Source organism: Manis javanica, chromosome 4, assembly GCF_040802235.1.
Source record: "Manis javanica isolate MJ-LG chromosome 4, MJ_LKY, whole genome shotgun sequence".
Lineage (NCBI taxonomy): Eukaryota > Metazoa > Chordata > Mammalia > Pholidota > Manidae > Manis > Manis javanica.
In genome coordinates, this window is record NC_133159.1 from 5,457,159 (window position 1) to 5,478,834 (window position 21,676).

Consider the following 21,676-nt stretch of genomic DNA (forward strand, 5'->3'; position numbering starts at 1 on the left):
GGGGGCTTGGGGGGGCATCTGGGTGTGTGCGTGTGCTCAGAGGTGCCAGCCTTACCAAGTTTACTGCTCCACTGTTTCTCTCTGCCCCTCAGTTCCTGCAGCTCTGAGGACCCAACCTCCCTAGCCAGGATGGCCCGCCTGGTACCCGGGGCTCCTCTGCTGTGTGCACAAGACCCTCTGCCCCGTGAGGTGGAGGGGAACTCCTGGAGTTCAAATTCCACCTCTCACCTGTCGCTGTGACCTTAGGCATGGCACTGACGTCTCAGACCCTGGCTCCCACACCTGCAGAGAGGGATCGTTCCTCCCCTCATCTGGGATGGTCGAGAGGGCCCTGTCACTGCCTCTCCTCCCTGTCACCCTGGGTCACCTACAGTGATGAGCACAGGGGACAAACAGTCAATTGGCTGGAAGACTGATTTAATGTCATGGAAGAGCAGGACACCAGGATTCCAGGCTAAGAAGTAGCCAGTCTCCGAGAGCGGAGTCCCCCAAGGCTCTGAAGGAAATATGTGGAAGCCTGCACACCCCTCCCCAGGGGAGGCCTGCAAGAAAGTGCGGGGCTGAGAGGCTATTTCTAGGGCAGTCAGGTGCCACCAGAACTTAGGCAGACAGCCTAAGCCTGACCATGGCTGGCATCTGCCTGAGCCACCCACCAGCATCAGGCTGGGGAGCCAGGCTGGCCCCCGTCCTGTCTGCCCTTGGTCCCCTGGTGTGGCAAGACCTCAGATGCTCTGGGAGAAGCCATCACAGATTGTCTTAGGAGAGAGGCCGGGCTAGAGGCCTGGTCAATGATGGTCTAATATGCTAGATTTCTCCTGTCACGCAACCCCAGAGGCCAAATCAGACTGCAATCTATTTAACTCAAACTAATTTTAAAGCAATTCACTATTTAACAAGTTCGGAGGCCCAGTGCATTGCAGGCAGTGCACAGATTGAACCATTTGGTCTAATCTTAGATTAATCTGAACCAAATCCTTCAGTGAAGACAGTCTGGGAGCAGTCTGAAACTCCATCCCCTTGTCTTTGAGGAGAGCAGGCCTTGCAGAAGGCCTGAGCCCCGGCCATTGGCCTGGGTACCTGAGGGAAGTTTCAGGGGGCAGGGCCCAACAAGGGCGGGTTTGAGTCCTTCTCTGCCGCTTCCTAACCTTGTGACCTTGAACAGACTGCTAGTCTGCTGGGCCTCGGCCTCCCAGCATGGCTCTGTGCAGGACGGTGTAGAGCTGGAGGTGGGAGGCAACGACACCCCACATCTCCCCCCATTGCCACGGCGCAAGGCCTTCCTGATGTTTCCAGGATGTGTTTCGGCTTTCAGGGAGCCTAGGGAGCCACAGGGCTGCTTGGCCCTCCCCCTGCACCTGCAGCCCCTGCTGGTTTGGGGAGATCTGGAAGGTACTAGAGGGTTTTCACTTATGCCCACTCTTTGAGGAGCGCCTGCTTCTCCTGGGGGTGTCAAAACGTTGGCAGCCAAGGAGCTGTGTTTAACCCCATCCTGAGAACCCTGCAGCTCAGCCCAGTCAGGGGCCCTCCTGCCCTGCTGGGAGTCCCAGGGCTGGGCACACAGCCCAGGTTGGGGAGTGTCCCTCCCTGGTGTTGTCACCTCAAATCAGGGAGGCTTTCTTGCCTCTTGGGTCACACTGGAATGATGGGCCTCTTGCTACCTGCCACAGAAAGACAGCCCAGCGTGGTTGGGGGGAGAAGCACAGGGGAGCCACACGGCAGTGAGAGATGGAGATGGGGAGGAGGGGAGGGCCGGCGGGGTCAGATCCACAGCTCTCATCCCTCGCCTGCGCTTGTCCCGGAATTCTCAGGGCCTCCCACGGTCCTTCCAGGAACACGGCTTCACTGTGCAGAGTCCGGACCAGTGCCCAAGGGCAGGGCCATAAAAATCACAGGGCCTTTGCTCCAGAGGCAAGGCCATCTGCCAGCCGCTCATCTTGGGTCCCACGGGGGATCCAGCAGACCGATCTGGATTCACATGCTTGGCCCCCCAGCTTGGTCCCCCACAGAGGATTCGGGTGGGAAAGCTGGGGAGGGGCTGACATGCCCATCCCTGTGGTTAAGCTACCTCACCTGTCCTCCTGGCCTGGTCTTTCCACCTGATCTTTCCAGGTTATCCACCTGGCTGACTCCTACTCACCCTTTATCTCATCACAAAGGCCTCTTCTTAGGTGGTTTTGCTGATTTGCAGCACAAAAAAAGGACTCCTCCTCTGGGCTCCATGGCACCCCTCCTGGGGCACCGTGCACGTAGCCATCAGCACTGTTGCGATCTGGGTTCCTCGGTTGGTTTGTCCTTCCCTCTCACTGGGGACGCTGGAGATCGTGGAGGACGGGGGCTCGGGACAGGCACAGAGCAAAGGAGAGGGAAAACCTGTTTATACAGAACTCCAGCTCTGTGCCCTCTTACATCTATGCCAGGCCCTGCCCAACCCAGGCATGCTCTTTTGGAGGGCACTGCTGTCATTCCAGCTGCCCAGGCATCCTGATGAAAGGGCCCCTGCCTCTCCATTGCTTCAGAGCAGGATTAAATCATCACCTTCTGGGTGGAATCTCCTTGCCCGTCTGCTGTCTCTCTGTCTTCCATCACCTTTATACCGTGACACATTTAAAAAACTATCCATCTTTGTCATGTTCTCGTCAGATTCAAGTGCATGAGACAAACCAGGCACCTAAAAATCCATTTTTACTTTGATTGCCTTAGTGCGAACGGTTGCCCCCACAGTGGGAGAGGTAAGGCCGGTGGCGGCCCTGGGGTTAGGCCACTGGGGGAGCACGGGGGCCATTTCAAGCCTAACCCAGCTCCCAGGATTGTAGATGGGAAATTGCTATAAACGCTCTTGTGTGAGGTCCTAGGGGGTATTAGCTCCCCATTAGCGGAGGATCTGGGGGAAGAGCAGGGGAGTGGGGGCTCTGGAAGATACTCACTGACTGATTTGAGCTGGCCCAACTGGAATGACAGACACCAACCTTCAAGCTCTCCAAGTCCCCAAAGCAGAGCCACCACCCAAAAGTTCCAACCTCCATGAATCATCTTCCCCCAAACCCTGGCTTCCCCAAATCCTTGGGGTCTTAGGCTCCAAGAGTCTTAGTCAAGCACCTCTTAACTAGATTTCCACTCTTGTTCTCTAGAGTCACAGTGTCCAGTAGAACTTTCCGCCACTGTGGGGGGGGGTCCACGACGTCCAGCAAGGCGGGTGTGCCCGAGGAATGAGGTTTCCATTTTATTTCATTCTACTTAATGTGAATTTGAACAGCCACACGTGGCTTTTCACTGCCAGGTTGGATACAGCTCTCTAGAGAGGTAGAGAAGGGTGCTGGGCTCTCACTTTCCCAGAGAGGGAAGTCAACAGCAAGCCTGGCTCTGGGGGCCCCCTGCCTCTGGTGGGAGGTGGCCCCAGAAAACATATGGAAAAGCCCTCCCCAGAGAGAGCATTTCACTGGCTGAGGCCATCGGGGTGTTCTGCTCCTCTGAGGGAGAGGCCCAAGCACCTAAATATTCCCCGCACATCGCTAGCTACTGTCAGCTGCCTGCACCTCATCTCACTGAATTCTGCTGAGTTAATCAGGTGAAGGTGCTTGGCAGGCAGAAGCTATGTTTTCTTGGAGTTCCTGCTACATGCCAAGAAGTCTCTGGTCAAACACCATACTGAGTGTCAGCTAATCTCCCACAAGGCATTTAGGGTGATGCTTATCACATTGAGGCCCAGAAAACAAACATCCATGGGTAAGTCCAACTCGAAAGACATAAGAGTCCTTTGCAAACCGCCGTAGGCGTGGTAGGGAGAAGGGGTTGGCTCGGGTGTGTGTCTGTGGGATGTGTGGTCCCCTGTCTTCCGTGTGCACGGGCCTTGCCCCTCCTCCCTCGCCCTGCTTGGGTATTTGTATCACATGGAAATCAAGCCAAGATTATTAAGCTCCTGCTACGCAGAAGTCGCTGTGGGGAATTTTACAGGACTAGGCAATTCACATTCTTCTCAATCTGATGGGTCAGGGAGCTGAGAATAATGTTTACATTTTTTAGTGGTTGGGGGAAATTCAAAGAATAATATTCATGATTTGTGAAAATTATGCAAAATTCAAATTACAGTGTCCGTGGATAAAGTTTTGTTGGGACACAGCCACACCCATGTGTCTACCTATTGTCAGAGGAGGCTGCTTGTGCCCTACGGAGGCAGAGTTGAGCAGTTACAACAGAAACCATCTGCCTCACAAGGCTGAAAATATTTACTACCTGGCCCTTTCTAGAAAGCCTTCCAACCCCTATAATAGGGGAGGCCAGACTGCAGATGTGAAAAGTTAAATGACAATGATGGTGTGTATAAAACATGGGGCAGAATCCACACCCTCATGGCTGCCCCCACGACCTTTGATGAGTCATTTCAAGGGACTCCTTCCACTGGCCCAGTCAGGAGGGGCTTCCTGGAGGAGGCGAACCTGAGAGGAACTCAGACTGGGGTTTGCACAGGTAGTGGGGCTGTACAAGGAAAAGTGTGCAGGTAGGAAGCACGTGGCTGGCCTGGGGACAGGGACTCAAACATTTTCTGGAGCGGACGCCAAGAGTGAAGGGGACGGCAGAGGGTTGAGCTTGGACGTGGGGTGAGGATGGAGGATCACCCGTCACATAATGCCAGTGAGAGCTGGGTTGAAGAAGGGAAGCACCCAGTCTTGTCGCAACACCCCGACCAGTCAAGCTTGGCTCGTCATGCCCAAGAGTTCGCCTCTTTGTCCCCCTGAGGCCGCTGGGTGTTGAGCCCTGTGGGGCCCCCTGGCAGCTGAGTCTGGTGGGGAGAAAGCCATTTGAGATTTTCGGCCAATGCTCCTGTTCCTCGTGGGAAACATTCATTTCGATCTGAAGGCAGCTTTTGTTTACTGTTGGGTTTCCCTGTAATTTTACCTTTACTTTTTACTTAAGAAGGAAAAAAGCCCCATAATGTCATATAAGCAATTTTGAGTATTTAAGAAAAAATTCTTCCCTGCTCAGCTGTCATGTTAGAGGGAAACTGTCAGGCCTTAATTCCCCAAATACAACTAATTTGAAAGTGACTTTCCTCTGCAGGGTGCGGTTCTCTCGAGTTTCCTATAAATAATTAGTTGCTGTATCTTTTTCTTTCTCTGTGCATGCACATAAATAAGGGACTCCTGGCACACTTTATTGTATACACCCCCACACACGTGTGCACACACACCTCACACACACACACAGCTGTATCACCATCCCGGGATGTGCTTCTCCCTCCAACCACATCATGGCCCCCAAATAAAAAGCTTGATCCAGGGAGCCCCCAGGGGACCCCTAAGCTATCAAAAAGTACCAAGGGTTTGTTTAACACAGATTGTTACAGATGAACTTGATTGCTATTTTGATTAGTGGATAAAAGAATGGATTTGATATGCTCCCACATGAAGTAGTGTGCGGTTAATCCCCAATTGGCTTGGTGATGACATCATCATACAGGCTGAAAACAGAGAGAAGGGCTGCAAAATGAGGGTGACAGTGACAAAGGGAACTGGTGAAAGAACTTGGGATCCGGGCGGGGCCGGGGGCTGTCTGGGGTGCATGGTGAGTGCAAGGGAGAGGGCCAGGATGGGCCAACGGTGAGACCGGCCTGGCACATGCTCTGAATATTGGCAAGTTCCCACATTGTTGCTCTGTCCACATGAAAGGCTTGGCTCTGCAGGAACCAGCCTAAGTGGACGCCCACCCCCTGGGCCTCTACATGGGCTCCCAGCCCCATCCCTAGGCTGATGAGGCCCAGACCGCTATCTCCAGCCCAGACCCAGTGCCAGATCTCTGCAACTCACTACATTCTCTGTGTGTTTACTTGGATGTGTCAAAGTCAGAAAATAGAAATCTGAAGTCAGCCTCTCCCCACCAGCCTGCGGCATCCCGAGGGGTTCCTGTGTCAGTGAACGGGACTACCATGTGCACATCTGTCTGCACAGCCAGAAAGCTGGGTGTCATCCTTATGCCTGAAAAACGTGGCTGTTTCTCTTCTCTGTCACTGCTTCTGCTGCCATCCAGTCTCTGCCTGTCCCCCTGGACTCAGGGGACTGGCCTTTGTGCCCCTAACCTTCGGCTCTGTTCCCGGGCCCCACTGCTGCCACCATGAGCTCCCCAAAGTCAGATCTGATGTCAGACTTTGGTTTCTGCTGCCCCGGGGTAAGGGTGAGGCCAAACTCCTTGCTGGGGCCCCCGTGGCTATTGTGATCTGACCCACTTTGTCTCCCCAAGCTGACCTCTTGTCAGGCCCTAACATGCACTTCACATTGCCATTCATCCCAGTCTCCCCACCGTCCCCAGCCCATCCCCCCGCCTGCCTATCCTGCTGCTGGACGTGCCCTCCTCTCCCCGCTCTTTCCTCCGCCGCCGGCTGCTCATCTGAAGGCCCCGAAGTCCCTCTGATCCCCGCTCCCACCCACCTGAGCATCCTGTCAGGCGTCAGCTCTCCACCCGCACGGCCACCCAGGAGACAGAAGGCAGGCCTCCCTCACGAGCAGGACCCAGCTCTTGGGGAGCCCCTCCTTGCTGACTCCAGCTCACTGGGCAGATTTCCCGGCGCCTCTTTCCCCACCGGGCCAGGAAGCCAGCCATGCGGTGCTCATCCATTCCCCTGGAAGCTGAAGCTTGACCCCTTTAAGCACCAAATGTGGAGTCATTTCTCAGGATGGTTTCCTAGTTTGTGTTAGATAGGCCTGTGCCTCCAGACACCACAAACGAAACTTACACATTGACTGTCTCCAGGGCTGCCCCTGTGCCCAGCTGTGGATGCTGGTGTCCCAGGGCTGTGACAGCAGGGAGGGGGTTGGCCGTCTTCACTCAAGAGGTCTGTGGCACCCTGGCCTCCAGGAGCTCCAGGTCAGGCAGCACAGCTGGGCAAAGGTGCCTGGGAGTGACCCAGGGCTGAGCAAGGTGACAGGGAGAGCAGCCCAGTGCCCTCGGGCTTCCTGAGTCCTTGGGGCTCTCTGGGGAACCTTCCCTTCCTCCCTTGAAGCCTCTAGCTGCGCTCGCTCTCTCTCCCATCTTCCTAAGGGCGTGCTTCTCCTCTGCAGAGACCAGAAACATCGGATCAACAGGGCGGTTAGAGTAATATCTAAAAATAGAGTAACTAGGTTCCGAGTGAGGCCCCGAGGGTTCCTCTGATTAAAATGCATGAGCCTTGATGTAGAAACGGCGATTTTTCTTCTTAACATCATTCGGCTTCTTGGATGGTTTGGGGCTGCGTAGGCGAGGCTGCAGGGGGTGCTGTGATGGAGCGGGAGAGCGTTTCTTGACCCGTTTGTGCGCTCCCACAGAAGGGGCGCACAGTAGGTGTTTGGTAAATCCTCGGTGATTCCCTAGCATGTGGTTCAGGGAGGTTGCAGCCCTACCCAGAAGGACAGCAGTGAACCGAGGGGGAAATGGTGTTGCAAATCAACCGTGTTCTTTCCAAGTTCAAGAAGAAGCAATGAAATGAGAAAGAGACAGGTGAACAGGCTCTCAAGAGGAACGAACAGTGGGAAAGAGCAGGTGTGAAGCCTTTAATATTGAAGGGACGGGAGAGACTTAACAATTTATGTCTCCCTCCATTTGGCTGATTGCATGAGTAAAAGCAATGAAACTGCCCGTGAGAACATGCAAATTCCAGAGGAAAAAAGCTGATTAAAGTTGCAGGTAGGCTGCTCATTGATTGCGACCACACGCTCAGAGAAAAGGTCCAGACATGAGGCTCCTTTGGCAGGAAGGAGTGAGTTAGCAAAAAGAAAACCCGGTGTATTAAAAACCAGAAAATACAGGAAAGAATATTGCCTTCTTAATAATAAATACATTTCGTGGGCAAGAATTGCAAGGGAATCGCTTAAATTAACTTCGGATTTGTTTGTTTGGTTGATACAGGGCCTAAGTCCCAGCTGACAGCACTCAGTCAAAGTTCTAACATATTGAAAATCGGATTTTCTTGCAGCCAGAGCTCCATAGTCCAAAATGATTTCCCTTTCAACTCTGCTAACAGCCAGGCAGGGCTTACACGGACTCCTAGTCAAACCAGACCCCACTTGGTCGTTTTGGGTGTGTGACGACTGTCTGATGACAGCTCTAAATGCAGAGGTGCTGGGGTGGGGTGGGGGCCTGTGGAGAGGTGCAAATGAGCAATGGGCAGTGAAGGGAAGCCCCTGCCCATCCTTTGTCCTGCCAGGCTTTGCTGGCCCTGCCTTCTCCTTCTGCCCCCCACTCCCCACCCCTTCTGGAACATGTGCTTCCAGAAGCCAGGGGGACTCCAGAGGAAAGTAAGCACTGCAGTTTGGAACTGGAGGCTACAAAAGACAGGAAAAACCCCCTCCCACACTCTCAGTTCCATTTTGAGAGGGAGCCAATTGATTATTCTTCTCCTCAGCCCCCCTTCTCTACCCCTGCCAGCAGGCCCACCCTGCAGTGCCCAGTGCCCTGGGCACAGCCATTCTCCAGAAGCACAGCTGGCCCTGCCTATCATGCCCACCAGGCAGCCTGGGCCTGAGTGCCCTCCCCATGGCCCACCTCACGCGGCACTCCAGAACTGGAAGTCCCACCCACCTTATTCTCCAAAATCAAATCCATCTGCAAAAGATGCAGGTTTATACTCAGAACAAACACGTATGTGAATAAACTACATAAAAACCAGACAGGGGAGATGTGCTCAGGGGGCTGCCAGGCTCTAAGGCCGGTCCTGGGACGTGTGCCACACCAGCCTGAGACCTCCTACCCGCCAGGCCTGCCTCCCCTGGTGTGACGCTCCTTGACCAGAAAAGGTCTGGAGTGTGTTTATATGTGAATCAGTTCCCAAACCCTTCAGTCCGCTGCATACACCATGGGGGCATAGGCTCTATGAATGAACTTGAGGGGCATCCAAGCGCCTGAGATAATAGGCAAAATGTACACATGTGTGCGCTGCCCTGACCTCTGGCCTTGCTGGGTTCTCCATGCCTCCATGGCCCCCAAAGGGAAACCACCCAGCTGTCCATCTGTGTTGCCCGCTGGAGTTTCCCCGCTGTGCTTTCTACACGTCCCAAACCTTAGTCTTGGTGCTGGACCCAAACACAGGATCCTGGCCCCTCAGGCTCCCCGGGCGCGGCCGCGTCTGTGGCCCTTTCTGGCTCCTTCTCTGTTGCGCCGTCTTCCCGCCTTCCTTCCCTCTTTCCAACTGAATTCTCGTTTTTCCTCTCTCCCTAGTGCTTGTACGGCTGCTATGTCCATTCCTCCATCATCCCCACCTTCCACCGGAGGTGCTACTGGCTCCTTCAGGTAGGTGGCTGGGACTGGACGCCTCTTCTGTCTCCGGTGCCGGGGAAGGGCCTGCGCGGGAGCTGAGTGGACGTGGGGTCCAGCGTGCGGCGGCTTTGGGCTGAGGCGCCCTGGCGAGCTTTCCTAGGGCCGATGGCGTGTGGCGCTGAGGCCAGCTCTGTGTGGCCTGGTGTGATGTCAGGTGCCCAGAGGGGAAGAAGCCCGGTGCCTCAGTCTCCTCTGGATGAGGACAGAAAGGAGGCTGAGCAACCCTGCCCGACGGCAAAACATCTGTTGGCTGAAAGCCACGCGTTCGTTTGCTCTTGCAGGTCAGTTAGTCGTTAGCACTTGTGGAAAACTGGCTTCCGGAGTCAGGCTGGTTGCCATGGCATTGATTCGGATGGTTGCTGGGAGAGGAGGCGCCCGGGCTCAGCAGGAAGGGGCCTGGCATCGATGTCTGCCGTGAAGCGGGATGGCGGAAAGGCGGGAGGAGCTGCCCAGTGGCCGCTGCTCTGTAGGGTGGCCTGGTTCCCGCGTCCCTGTCCCATGGTGCCCATGTGCGGCCTCGCTGAGTCTGACCTGGGTGGGTACGAGGCCGCCCAGCCTCCTGCCAACTGGCGGTCACTGGTGGTCCTCCTGCCTAGCAGGAGGTAGGCTGTGTGAGTGGGGCTCCGAGGGATGGAGGTGGGTCCTTTGCAAAACTCGCCCTCTCGTTTGCAGCTGCTTTCTGTAGAGCCCATCGCCCCAACATCTTCCTACAGCCTTTACCCAGGAATTGCTGCCTCTGGCCTCTCCCACCGTGGGTCCCACGTTTTGCGCCCACTGTTGCTCAAGTTAGCCTGGGCCCCAGTGCCTTCGGGACCTCCCTGACTTGGGGACGCAGCGGGGAGGTGCCAGGCCGATCAGAAAGGAAGCCCCATAACACCTGTGGCGTGTTCAGAACGGTCGCTGCCCACACCCTGGAAGGCACAGGGGCTGCTGGTCCCAGGAAGGGGTCCTCGGGGCCCAGAGTCATCTCGGTGTGGACGCCAAGGCTCCGCCTAGATAAGGCCCTCCGCCCATTGGCTCTGCACAGCCCCTCCTCCAAGCCCGTTCCGTTCTCCCTCAGTTCCCAGAAATAATTGTCTGTGGTTCAGCAGGTTCGTTAGCAGATGACGCCTGAGACAGTCTGAGGACGCGCTGATTTGCAGACAGGCTTCCCCGACACCTTGCCCAGCTGTCAGCTTCCCAGGGTCTGTCTCCCTTGGAGGTTGGCGTGGTAGCACCTGGGTTTCTAGATGCTCAGCCCTGCTTCCTTGTGACAGGGGCCTTCTGCATGTCGTAGGGTGGTACCTTCCAGTGTGACACACACCAGTGTGGAATGATGCTTTCCCCATCTCCTTAATAAGAATGGGCCCAAACGTTTCAGTGTGGCAAAGGGTTTTCTCTCCTGCCTGGCTGCAGAAGTGGGGTGTGGGCCTGTACCTGAGGACAGAGACGCGGTGGAGTTAGAGCATGTCCCTGTGCCCCCAGGGTCGCACTCTGGCTGCCAGAGAAAGGCTTTTACCCCAAGCAGCCTGTGGCTCTTGTAAATGCCTTCCTGGCCCTTCCAAGCCCAGGGTCCCATCTTGGCTGTTGTCCTTCTCAGTTTTCATGCCCGCTCTTTGGCACACTCTCCCTCCTGCCGGCCTGGCCCCTGCCCGCCTGTTGGAGCGGCACCCCAGGAGCCGGCCTCCTGCCAGGCAGCCTCTCCGGCAGCCCGGCTGCCTGCCCTTCCAAGATGCCCCCTCTCCTGCAGGCCTGCTCTCTGCACCACTCCTCTGACTGCCTCCTCTCCTTCTATCATGCTCCTGTGGCTTTTTAATTCCACTAAATTTACTTTGCTGGAACCAGACACCACCAGGCAGCCATGGGGTCTGAGCTCATTACTCCGCAGAATGGATGGTGGATCACACTTGCCTGAGCCCCTTGAGCTGACCCCCTTAGACGTGCCCGGGGCCAGGCAAGACACAGGAGGGGCCTGGCCCAGCCTCCCCTCCCCAGTGCCTCGGTCCCGGCCACTGTATGCTGGAAACATGCCTGGGGTGTGTGACTCGTGCGTCTGACTCTGTTCCCTTGCAGCTGGCCGAGGAGCCTGAGCCTCCCCAAAGGCCAGTATGACAGGATCTGGTGTCTTCAGGGCTGAACTGGGCCTCTGTGTTTCCTCTGTGCCCCTTGGCTGTATCCTTGCGTATCACTCTTGATTCTGTGAGCGGGTGACAGAGTGTGCAAAGGTGTGGGGGCTCCTGCACCCCGGTCACTGCTGGGCGGAAGGTGGTTCAGGAGTGGAGGCCAAAGCAATTAGCACTGTGCACGTCCAGCCCAGAGCCCAAGAGCGATTGCAGCAGCCGGTGCTGCTCAGGGCAATTTGTTCTGGTGCTAATTACAACACCAGGATAATGACGGCGTGGCCAGGTTTAATTTCTCTGATATTAAATAGGAAAGAAGCTGTGAGACACTGGCCCAGATGGAAATTGGCCCGAGTTTGTCTCTGACACAAATTACCAAGAAAAAGGATTGGGTGGGCATGAAGGGTCAGGGCAGTGACCGTAGTGAGATGGTGGCAGCTCAGGTGCCAGCTGGGTCAGAAGAAGCCAGCCTGGTCCCCTGTGCATGAAGAACTGCTAGGAAAAGGGGCAGTGGACTGACCACACCCCTCACACCCCAACACTTTCCTGAAAGGGAAAGGGTTTGGAGGAAGGAGGTGAGGGGGCATCTAGATAAAGGAGACTTTCTCCAAAGCCCCACCACTCTACCCACGGCCGCCCCAGCTCAGTGGCACCTCCTTCCGACCAGCAGCCCCAAGCTCCCCCTGCCTCTGAGACCCTCATACTGACACCGCTTATCCCCAGGCCCCTTAGCCCAGCAGAGACCCCTACCCACATAGGCCTGGTTTTCATCCAACTAGACTGTGAGCTCCCTGCAGGAGGGACCTGGGTCCCTGTCCCCAGGATCTGCTGCCGGCTGCCCAGCACCCCAGGACAGGGTGTGAGAGAGAGTGTCAGACTGGGGCACAGAGGCTGGAGGCTGGCTGCCCTGCTGGAAGTGGGGTGGAGGGGCAGGAGAGATGGGCACTTAGCTTCCGAGTGACCTGGCTTTTGGGGAAGGGCACTGCCCTTCTCTATTCCCCTCCCCACCCCCCACTTGCAAATAAATACTTCATTAGGATGTGAGCAGGGAGACAGGAAGGAACTAGAACCTTCCTTAGAGGAGAGGGACTAAAGCCTGATGGGTCCACAGTGCATAAGGTCCTTGTTGTGACTGGTGGGCACCACGTGAAGTCACCCGCCAGGGTGGCATCTCAAGACCCCAGGCCACTCCAGGCCCAGAGGGCCTGAGCTCAGCCATTTTCCCAGCTGGGGCAGGGCCTTGGGGGGGTTGCCTTGGGACCTGGAGAAGCCACACCTGCTGGCTGCACACACACCTCCTTTCCTGCTGACCGGGCTGCTCCAAGGCTGAGCCACACAGCAAGGGCCTCAGCCTCCATCCTGCCGCCTAGGACCTCTCCTGTCTGGGATTTGCTCAGAGCCTCCCTGCCTCCTCCTGCCATCTCTGGCCCCCACATTCCATCCTTTTATGAGAGTAGGCCCCCAACAGGCCAGACTTCCCAGCAAATTCTGTATGGCTCATTTGGAAACTATTTCTGCTTCTAATGAGTGTTTTTCTTGTTGCCCTTGTCCTCTAAAATGCTTAATGAATGTTTTCTGTGCTCAGTGAAGCAGGGGGTGTGTCCCTGTGTGTCTGCTTCCGCCTTCTGGGGGCTGTTTGGCTGCTAAGACCAGCTCTCAGGGCGAAGGCTGTGGGGTGCTCTTTCCCAGCCCACCCTGGCAGCACACACAGGCCTGCAGGCCTGGGAGTGCTACTGTGCAAACACAGACACCATGGGGCTTTGGGGGGGCCCCAGGACTGGGGCTGCTGGATTGCAGGAGAATGGCAAAGGTTTGGGGTCCAAGTTCTGGGACTTTGGGACCTGAGGAGGAGCTGGGCTCTAGCTCTGCCGTGAGCAGCAGGAGCTCTAACCACCAGCCACAGTGCTGACTGCCCTGCCAGGCAGTGCGCCAGGCCTCACCGTGGCCCACTTCACCAGGAGACCAGGCTCCCCTGTCCACAGTCACACAGTCACACAGTCAGCTGAGGGTGCCCACCTCTGCTCTCCCTGCCCTTTGGGATACCATTGTCACCCTTTCCAGAGAGGGGCATGCAGCTCCAGGGAAACAGGGGATCCCACTCCAGCTGCCCTGGCCCCCCAGAAAGCTTCCAAGGGGTGGAGAAGGGTTCAGCCATGGGACTTACTGCCCCCCAGGAGGGAGTGGGGCCCCCACCTTGCTCCAGCAGAGCTCCAGGCTCAGTCACACGGCACGTAAGAACCATGTTTCCCCAGCAGCCTGAAAAGGCCTGGGGGCCAAGCTGGAACCCCAAATTCCCTCATTGGGTTGTGGCCCCCCAGCTGGCATTCCGTCCTTGACACGGCCAACTGCCTGCCCACCCTTCCTGAGATGGGCTTTCCCAGGGTGGATAGAGCAGGACTGCCAGGCGTCCCCAGAGCAGGGGGTGGCAGGCAGGCCCCAGGCTCTGGAGCTACTTAGCCCGGGACCCGGAGAAGCTCCTTTGCCTGAGTTCTGGGGACCTCAGAGTGCACAGCTCCTTTTCAGCTTCTGCACCAGATACAGACCTCGACCTCAGTGCATCCCGAGGGAGTTCCCCCTTCCCTCAGGGGCCTCGCTTCCTGCCTGGCTCTCTGCAGTGACCACTGGGACCTCCTCACATCTGAACAAGCCCTGCAGGGCCCCAAGGGCAACCAAGTCCCAGGCCTGCCCCGTGGGCAGGGGAGGGAGCTGGCTGTGGGCTGACGGGCTTCCTTGCCCAGGCCTTGGATAGCACATGCCCAGGAGGGTGGGCATGCATCCCATCCATCACTGCCGTGGATGGGGCCTCAGTATGTGTGTCTCCACTGACAGCAGCCCCACCTGTGGAGTGTGACTCGCTCTGAGCCGACTGCTCTGGCTCCCCAAGAAGGGTCCTCTGAGCTCGCTGCTTCCCTAAAGTGGCTAAGTGTGTGTGGAAAGGGGCTGGCGGGCAGAGGCATCCCACAGGCTCCCGGAGCACCCGCCCTGGGCACGCCCATCACCTGAAAGGCTGCCTTGAGGGCCCCATGCCGAGCACGGGGTGGGCAGGTGGGTACTCACTGCCCTCTGGTCGGGAAGGTGTTTATTTCAGCCCCTTAAACATCAAGGCTGGGGTCACCGGGGAGCACCTGTCAGCAGTTAAACTCTGGGCAGTTCCTCAGTTTCTCCGGGTCTCAGTTTCCTCACCAGTGAAGTGGGCATGATAACTGTGCCCACCGCACAGGACTGTCGTGAGAATTGATATGAATGAGACGTGGCACATGTGAACATGTCACCAGCCCCTGGCATGTGGCAAGGGCTCAGCAGATGGCAGTTCGGTGCCGTGAGTACCAGGTTGGACCTGTGAGCATCTGTGGTCCCCCATGCTGCGTCTCCCCATCTTCTCTCACAGTGCGGCTGTGCTGAGGGAAAGGTGGGCTGCAGCCAGCGCCCCCCGAGCATGAGCGGGGCCAGACAAGCTGGCCAGACACCTCTCTTCCCTTCATGCCACTTGCCGCCGTGGCCAGACACAGAGGGAGACAGGTTTGAGGCTCAGTGGTGGCACTGCCATTGCCATAAATGTCCCCGCTCCGCCACCAAGAAGACTTGACATCTGTGTGGGGGTGACTGGATCTTTGCAGCTTATGTGCACCCCTGTTGTCCGCCTCCCTGCATCTGGAAGCATGGCCGTAGCTGGGGCCATGGCCACGAGTGGGCGAGGTCAGAGAAGGACCAGCAGTCCCAGCGGGGTGGCCAGGGGAGCACAGCCACCGTCACCCTGCAGTTCTCAGGCCCATTGGGGCTGTGGGGGTGCCTCCACGCAGACGGAACTGGGCTCCGCCGGCAGGAGGCAGCCCAGGGGGAGAGGCCTTCCTGCCTCCCTGCCTCCCATTGCCTCCTCCCTCCCTCCCTCCCTCCCTCCTTCCTTTCCTTCTCTCTCTCTCTTTCATCTTTCCTTTTTAATGGAGGATATTATAGCTTCATAAAAAATACTTGCAGCTTCTTGCTCAGTAACCGTTTTTATGTTTCATAGGGGTGAAATAGAAGTGGCTGGGAGATAGAGCATCAAAGAGCACGCTCCGCATGTGGGCCCTTGAACAGCGCCGTGCGGCGCGGAGACTGCCATGCCACAGGGGTCATCACGCAGTGGGGCTGGCGGAGTGTAGAGCAGGGAGAGGTGCTGCCATCGGGCTGGCTCTGCCCCAGAAGGAGCATTTTGACTCACATGGTTTAAGGAGAGAAGTGAGTTAGTGCCTGGGGGGGCTCTAGCCCTGGGGCCCAGGTCAGTAGGGAGGGGAGGTGCCCTGGGCCAGCCAGCCCCTCTGCGCACCATCCCGTAGATGCTGTGCTGTGCAAGCCCAGAGCTCAGCCTGGCCCTGGTACCCACCCCGCAGCCACACAGAGCAGAGGATGTGGTACATGCCATGTATGGGCTGAGCTCGGCCAGAGGGTCTTCCTTACAGGGTGCATGGCGCAGGGATACCACAGCTCTGGCACCGGTGGCCCTCGGCATCGGTGGGGACTGCACTCCAGCATCCTGCAGTCCTCACAGCTACCCTGGAGGGAGTCAGGGCTAGGCGGATCCACCCTGACCTTCACGGAAGAAGAAACTGAGGGTCTGGGAAAATAAGGGACACTCAGAGACAAGGGTGCGCAGGGCTGAGTCCAGCCCCTTAAACACACAGGTTCTCAGCCTTGAGAGCTCGCAGGCTGCAGTGGCCAGACCCAAGGGGCTTGGCTGTGCTAGGGAGCAGAGATGGAAGGAAGAGCAGCCCAGAGACCCTGGCTGCGCTACCTTCATGGGGATCAGGTCCCAGGGCCAAGGACAAGAGAGTCGGAGGCCAACTGGCTTTATTCCACACCCTTGGCGGTCACACCCCAGCTGACCGTGAGTGCTTTCAGGTCCACCAGCGGGAAAGAGTAGCTGGGCCCCAACAACCGGGAAGGGCTCCTATGTAGAGGGGCAGGTAAGGGAATCTGTGACATCAAATCCCTTTCTGACCTTAGGACTTACATGCTAGGTGGGTGGCACTTGAGGTTGGTCAATGTGGTAAATCCAAAGAATGGGACACAGAGTAGGCTGGGTGGTTAGGGGAAGCTTCCTGGAGGAGGAGATAAACTCAAGGTGGAAGAAAGGGGCGGGCATGTTCTTCTATGCCCTTTCTAACAGGTGGGACTAACAAGGCAGTGTGTGGTCCAGCACCACACACTCCAGTTCCCACAGACCAGACGCAGGGTTATCTGGGACAGAGCCCTCAGTGAATTGGAGGAAGGGTTGGGGAGGCCCTGTGTGGCCCAGCAGAAGAGAGCGGGGGAGATGGGCCTGCCCAGCAGTTTGTACATTTGACGCTGCTGCGAAAGCTCCAGGCTGACAATGACAGCAATGGCCTTTTATTTTCAGGGTTATTATCAGTAATGGTGACAGTAGTAGCGGGCTTCCACACCCTCTGAGGCCGGCCCTGTGTTCACAGGATGAAGCTGGAGCACTGAGGGCTTAGGGCAGCTGGGCAGCAGGTCCTTACACGCAGGGCCAGCAGCCAGGCACCATTTCTGACCTCGGGGCATCTGTAGCAGGAAGGAGCTTCCCACTAATGGTTGTGTCCCTGTTCCATGGGCGAGGTGCTGCGGGTGACAAGACAGGTGCCAGAAGGGCTGGCACTGGAGGAGCAGTGGGGTGGGGTGCAGGGACAAGGGGGACCCTGACCATAGAGGCCATGTCAAAATGGAGGAAGCCCTGTGTTCCAAGCCACCAGGAGGCTTTTTATCTGGGGAAGAGCAGGCGGACACCCAGGAGGCAGTGAGGGCTCTGCGGCTGGAAAAGGGGCAGGAGTGGGAGAGAGCCGGAGAGGGGGTGGTGGGAGCCGGGGAGCAGGCCCTACCTGCCTCCCGGCTCCACTTTTATTCTAACCAGCAGCTTCCACTGCGTTCTCCATTCAATGGGCCTTGAATAATGTGATGAGGAGATAAGGTAGACACTAGGAATTTACGGTGCTATGCAAAAAATTGCTCAATTCCATTAAGATTTCAGGATCTCTGCCAGGCTGCATGGCAGAGCCAGTATTATTTCCTTCTTAGACATCTTTGCTTGATCACAATTTATGATACCAAGGTCTCTGCTGTGCCCACTGAGAGCCCCCAGAAAATATGGTAGTACCCCAAAAGCAGCCATTATCCTTGCTAAGGAAAGTCACTGGGAATGTTCCAGAAGATTCCCTCATCCTCATCCCTTACTCTGGGGACAGGGGGACGTCCAGGCAGGCGTCATCCAGGCTCTTCCCGCTGGCCGCCTCCCAGGGGGGTGACCCAGACAGTGTCCTTTGCTCAGGTCTCAGCTGCTTGGCCTCCCCGCCTTGCTCAGTGGAGGGGCCTGTGCTGCCGAGCCGTCCGGGAGGTGGGCCCTCTGCCACCACGTGTGCACAAGGCAGGTACTGAGTATGGGCAGAGCTTGAAGCAGCTGGAAAGGCTTCCCTGGCTCCTGCTGGGACCGCCGGGGCCTGAGGTCTCTCCAGGCCCACGGTTTGAACTCAGCCCTGCCCTTTTACTAACCATGTGACTCTGGGCAAGCAGATCAATCTCTCTGAATCTCACTCCTCTGTCCATAAAATAGGCATAACCTTTCTGCTGCAGTCGCTGGGAGGAGGAATTGGGCGAATGCCCGCAAAGATGTTAGTGTCGTGCTTGGCACATGGCAGCCCCCAGGCAGTGGGTGTTCTGGTCATCACCCTGCTATGACTACTTCCAGTGGCTTTTGCTCTAGGGGATTGGGTGGGTGGGTGGGTGGGTGTAGTTTGGGGAGGGGAGGATCCCTGAGCAGACTGCATCCAGCCCACCGATCATATGGCCAAATGCTGGGTGCATCAGTTGGGCCCGTGTGAGGAGCCCCAATGCCGGCTTACCCTGCAATCTCAGGCAGGGACCTGATGCACACTCGGTGGAATGTGACCTCCACATTCTAGCCCTTCACCTCCTGCACGGGTGCCCCCAGTGCCCCCTCGGCTCCCTGCCCCCCATGACTGACCTCCATCCATCCTGGCCTAGCCTGAGAACCCTCCTTGGTCTTTCCATCCTTAGAGGACTGGGCTGCCCAGGCCAGACTGGGAGGCAGAGGAAGAATGAAGCTGTGGAGCTGCAGTTCCTTAGAGATGGAAATTATTAATTAGCCTTATTATCCAGGACTTGTCAGTCTCTTAATCCTTCCGTCTGCGGAGGGTTTATGCCTCCGCCGTGTGTGCTGTAAGCGTGGCTGAGCAATTGCCTTTACCATAAAGGCAGAACAATGGGCAATCCAGTTTGGTTACTATCTTTGTTTATCGACACAAACAATCCCTTCTCCCCTTCGACTGAGCATCCTTCAAAGACGGGAAGAAGGCAAAAGCTGCTTAATTTCCCTTCTAGATGGCTCATAATGTGGGGCTTTTGTGTAATCATCCTTTCCATGTAATCTTCAGCTGACATTCCATCCTCAATATCCTAAGCTTCTTTGGAGCAAAGGGAAAAGTGTGGTTTCCAAAGCAAAGACACAAGTTTGCCTCAAGGAAACACTTTTTACTTTGCCTCTGAAAGAACTCAAACGGCCAAGAGTGAAACTGAGCCATAATCTGATTGAGCGAGACAGAAAACGTGAGGCTTTGGTGGGGACGTGTTCTGAGTGCGAACATGGACGCTGGCTCAGGCCCCCGGCGGCGAAGCTGGGCCTCGGCGTGTCACAGACTCCTGTCCACGACATGGCTTCATAACCGCTTTTACCTCCATTGATATTTTGGGGGCCCTCTGGACACAGGTATTCCCACGCAAGAGACACACCACACACTCCAGACTCAACAGGACTGGTGTGCACAGGCGAACACAGGTGTGCGTGGGCATCACTGCTCCTCACGTTCTGGGTTCTCCTGCTCTCCTCCCAGTAAAGGGCTCAGAAAGGCCTGAAGGGGACTTCTTGTCATCCCTAAATGGCCTTCCTGGGGTTTTCCCCTCCCCTTTCCCCCTCGGTGATGGGGCGTGTTAGTGAAGACTGCTCCCTTCCCCGCACCGAGGCATGCTATGAGGCGCTCTTGCCTTCTGCAGGCCCTGCTGCTCGGGAGCCCCCAGCCCACCGGAGCCGCCCTTGGGGAACTTTCTGGGGATCGAGGACTTGTGCTGTCCTCAGCATTCCTGTCTGTGTCTGCTCTTCCCACCGCTCCACCCTTGTGCTTCTCCCAGGGCCCCGTCTGCCCCCTGGATCATCCCCATCAGCTGACTGATGCCTCCCCCATGCAACAGCAGGCACCCTTCCCAACAAGTTCTTCTAAGTGCCTGGCTGTTGCTGCCCCCTGCCCACCCCCTGCTCTTTTCTCCTAGGCCTTCTCTTCTCTGTCTACACTGTTCCCTTGGGTCATCTTCCAGTGCCACGGCTTCCCATGCCAGTGTTATACCAGTGACTCCCGCCGTTAGGCCTGTAGCCTGACCTCACCGCCAAGGCCACACTTTCATACCCAGTGGGCTAGTCAGCATCCCCCCGAATGCTGAAGTGTCAGCTCAAGCTTCTTGCAGCCAAAGTGAAACCCCTGATTCCCTCCACACGCCCGTCCTCCTGATTCAGTGAGCACATCACCACCCGGCCAGGGCTCAAGCCAACCTTGTTTCCTCTCTGTCCTCACCCTCCACCCTGTCCCCTCACAGACAGGTCCTCAGCCACATCCCCCACCCCTCTCTTCTGCTTCTGCCAAGATGAAACCGTGGCTCCCCCCTCCGTCTGCAGCCAGGGCGGGTCCCCTACGCCTGACCAGGCCGCACCACTCTCGTGCCTGTCAGTTCTCACGTTCCCATAACGGCTGCACCCCCACCGGGCTTGTGCCACCTGACCGTACTGTCCCTCAGCTCTCTTCAGCCATGCTGGCCTCTTCATGCTCCTCAGATGGTCCGAGCTTCCCTGCCTCAGGACCTTTGCACCTGCTCTTCCTGCTGCCTGGGTCTTCCACGGTCAGTGCCAGGATTTGGGTCTCCGCTCAGCTCTCAGCTCCACAGTGAGTACGCCCTGACACTCCACCCACTTTCCCTCACCCTCTGGCAAACCGCTCTGTTTCCCTGCCAGCATTTTAATACGAAATGTTTAAGATAAACAGAAAACCTGAGAGAGTTTTACAAGCACCCTTATGCCTACCCCCAGATTCTACCACTAACCTTTTACTACGGTGTTTCATCACTTAAAAGTCCATCTATGCAGCAACCCATCTTATTTATTTTTCATGCATTTCAGACAGTATGCCTCTTCCCAAGTACTTCTGCACAGGTATCATTAAGTGGAGCTCAGTATTTATGTACAGTTCTTTTTAGCTTTGAGGTGAAATTGACACACAAGGAAGCTGTTGAGTATGCAAGTGTTAGGGTACTAATGTGGTAAATCCAAAGAATGGGACACAGAGTAGGCTGGGTGGTTAGGGGAGGCTTCCTGGAGGAGGAGGTAAACTCAAGGTGGAAGAAAGGGGCGGGCATGTTCTTCTATGCCCTTCTAACAGGTGGGACAGGTGGGACTAACAAGGCAGTGTGGGGAATTCCAAAGGCTACTTCGTGAGCTGGTATCAATGCACACATAACACCGTCCGAACCCACGCCCACACTGAGAACATGATCACCACCTCAGAAACCTCCCCCATGCCCCTTCCGGGTCAGTCCCCACACCCACATCCTCGAGGTTACTGCTTCTGATTTTCCCACCGTGGACCAGTTTTTCTGGTTCTAGAGCTTCATAAAAATGCAATCAAGCAGTGTGTATTCTTGCTGGGGCTTCTTTCACTCCACAAAATCTCTTGCAATTCATCCACACTGTACAACATCAACTGTGTTATTTATTTATCGCCCCCCACTCCTGCCCCGTCGCCATCCTTCAGAGGCGGACCCCCTGGAGGAGGGGCATTGCCTTGCATTCTCTCCAGTGCCTAGAACAGTGCCTGGCATGTGGGCCCGTATTTGTTGGGTGGGTGTGAATGGTGTTTATCCCCACCCAGAAAGCAGGCTTCCTGAGGGCAGAGATGGGGCCTCAGTTCCCGGGGATGGCTCCAGGCTCTCCCATGGCTGTGCCGGGCCCCCCTGCGCCCCTCAGAAACACGCGTCAGAACTTTGCAAAGTCGTCAGAACAGATGACTCCTCCAGCAGCACGTCCTCCCCCTGCAGAGGCAGGAGGCTTTCTCTTGCAAGCGCAGAGTTCGCAGGGAAGGAGTGGTCTCTTGCATGCCCAGTAATGGTTACCCTGGGGACATAAGCCTGTGAACTCTCCCTGAGGTTTGCTTGGAGGACTAAGAAGGCATCCAGCACAGAAAGGTTTGTTGATCCTGAACTGCTAAAAG

The 21,676-nt window shown here is 56.5% G+C and overlaps 1 protein-coding gene across 11 annotated transcripts in view; it reads left to right on the forward strand.

The window, feature by feature from the left end:
• Positions 1-21,676, forward strand: part of CAMTA1 (calmodulin binding transcription activator 1) — an 806,010-nt gene that overhangs the window by 556,211 nt on the left and 228,123 nt on the right. For 9 of the 11 annotated variants that reach the window (XM_036999801.2, XM_036999802.2, XM_036999803.2 and 6 more), the window contains one exon: positions 9,181-9,252. The exons of the other annotated variants lie outside the window; for them this stretch is intronic. In XM_036999801.2, the coding sequence (XP_036855696.2) occupies positions 9,181-9,252 (72 nt within the window). The remainder of the gene's footprint in view (positions 1-9,180; positions 9,253-21,676) is intronic. 11 annotated transcript variants of the gene reach the window in all.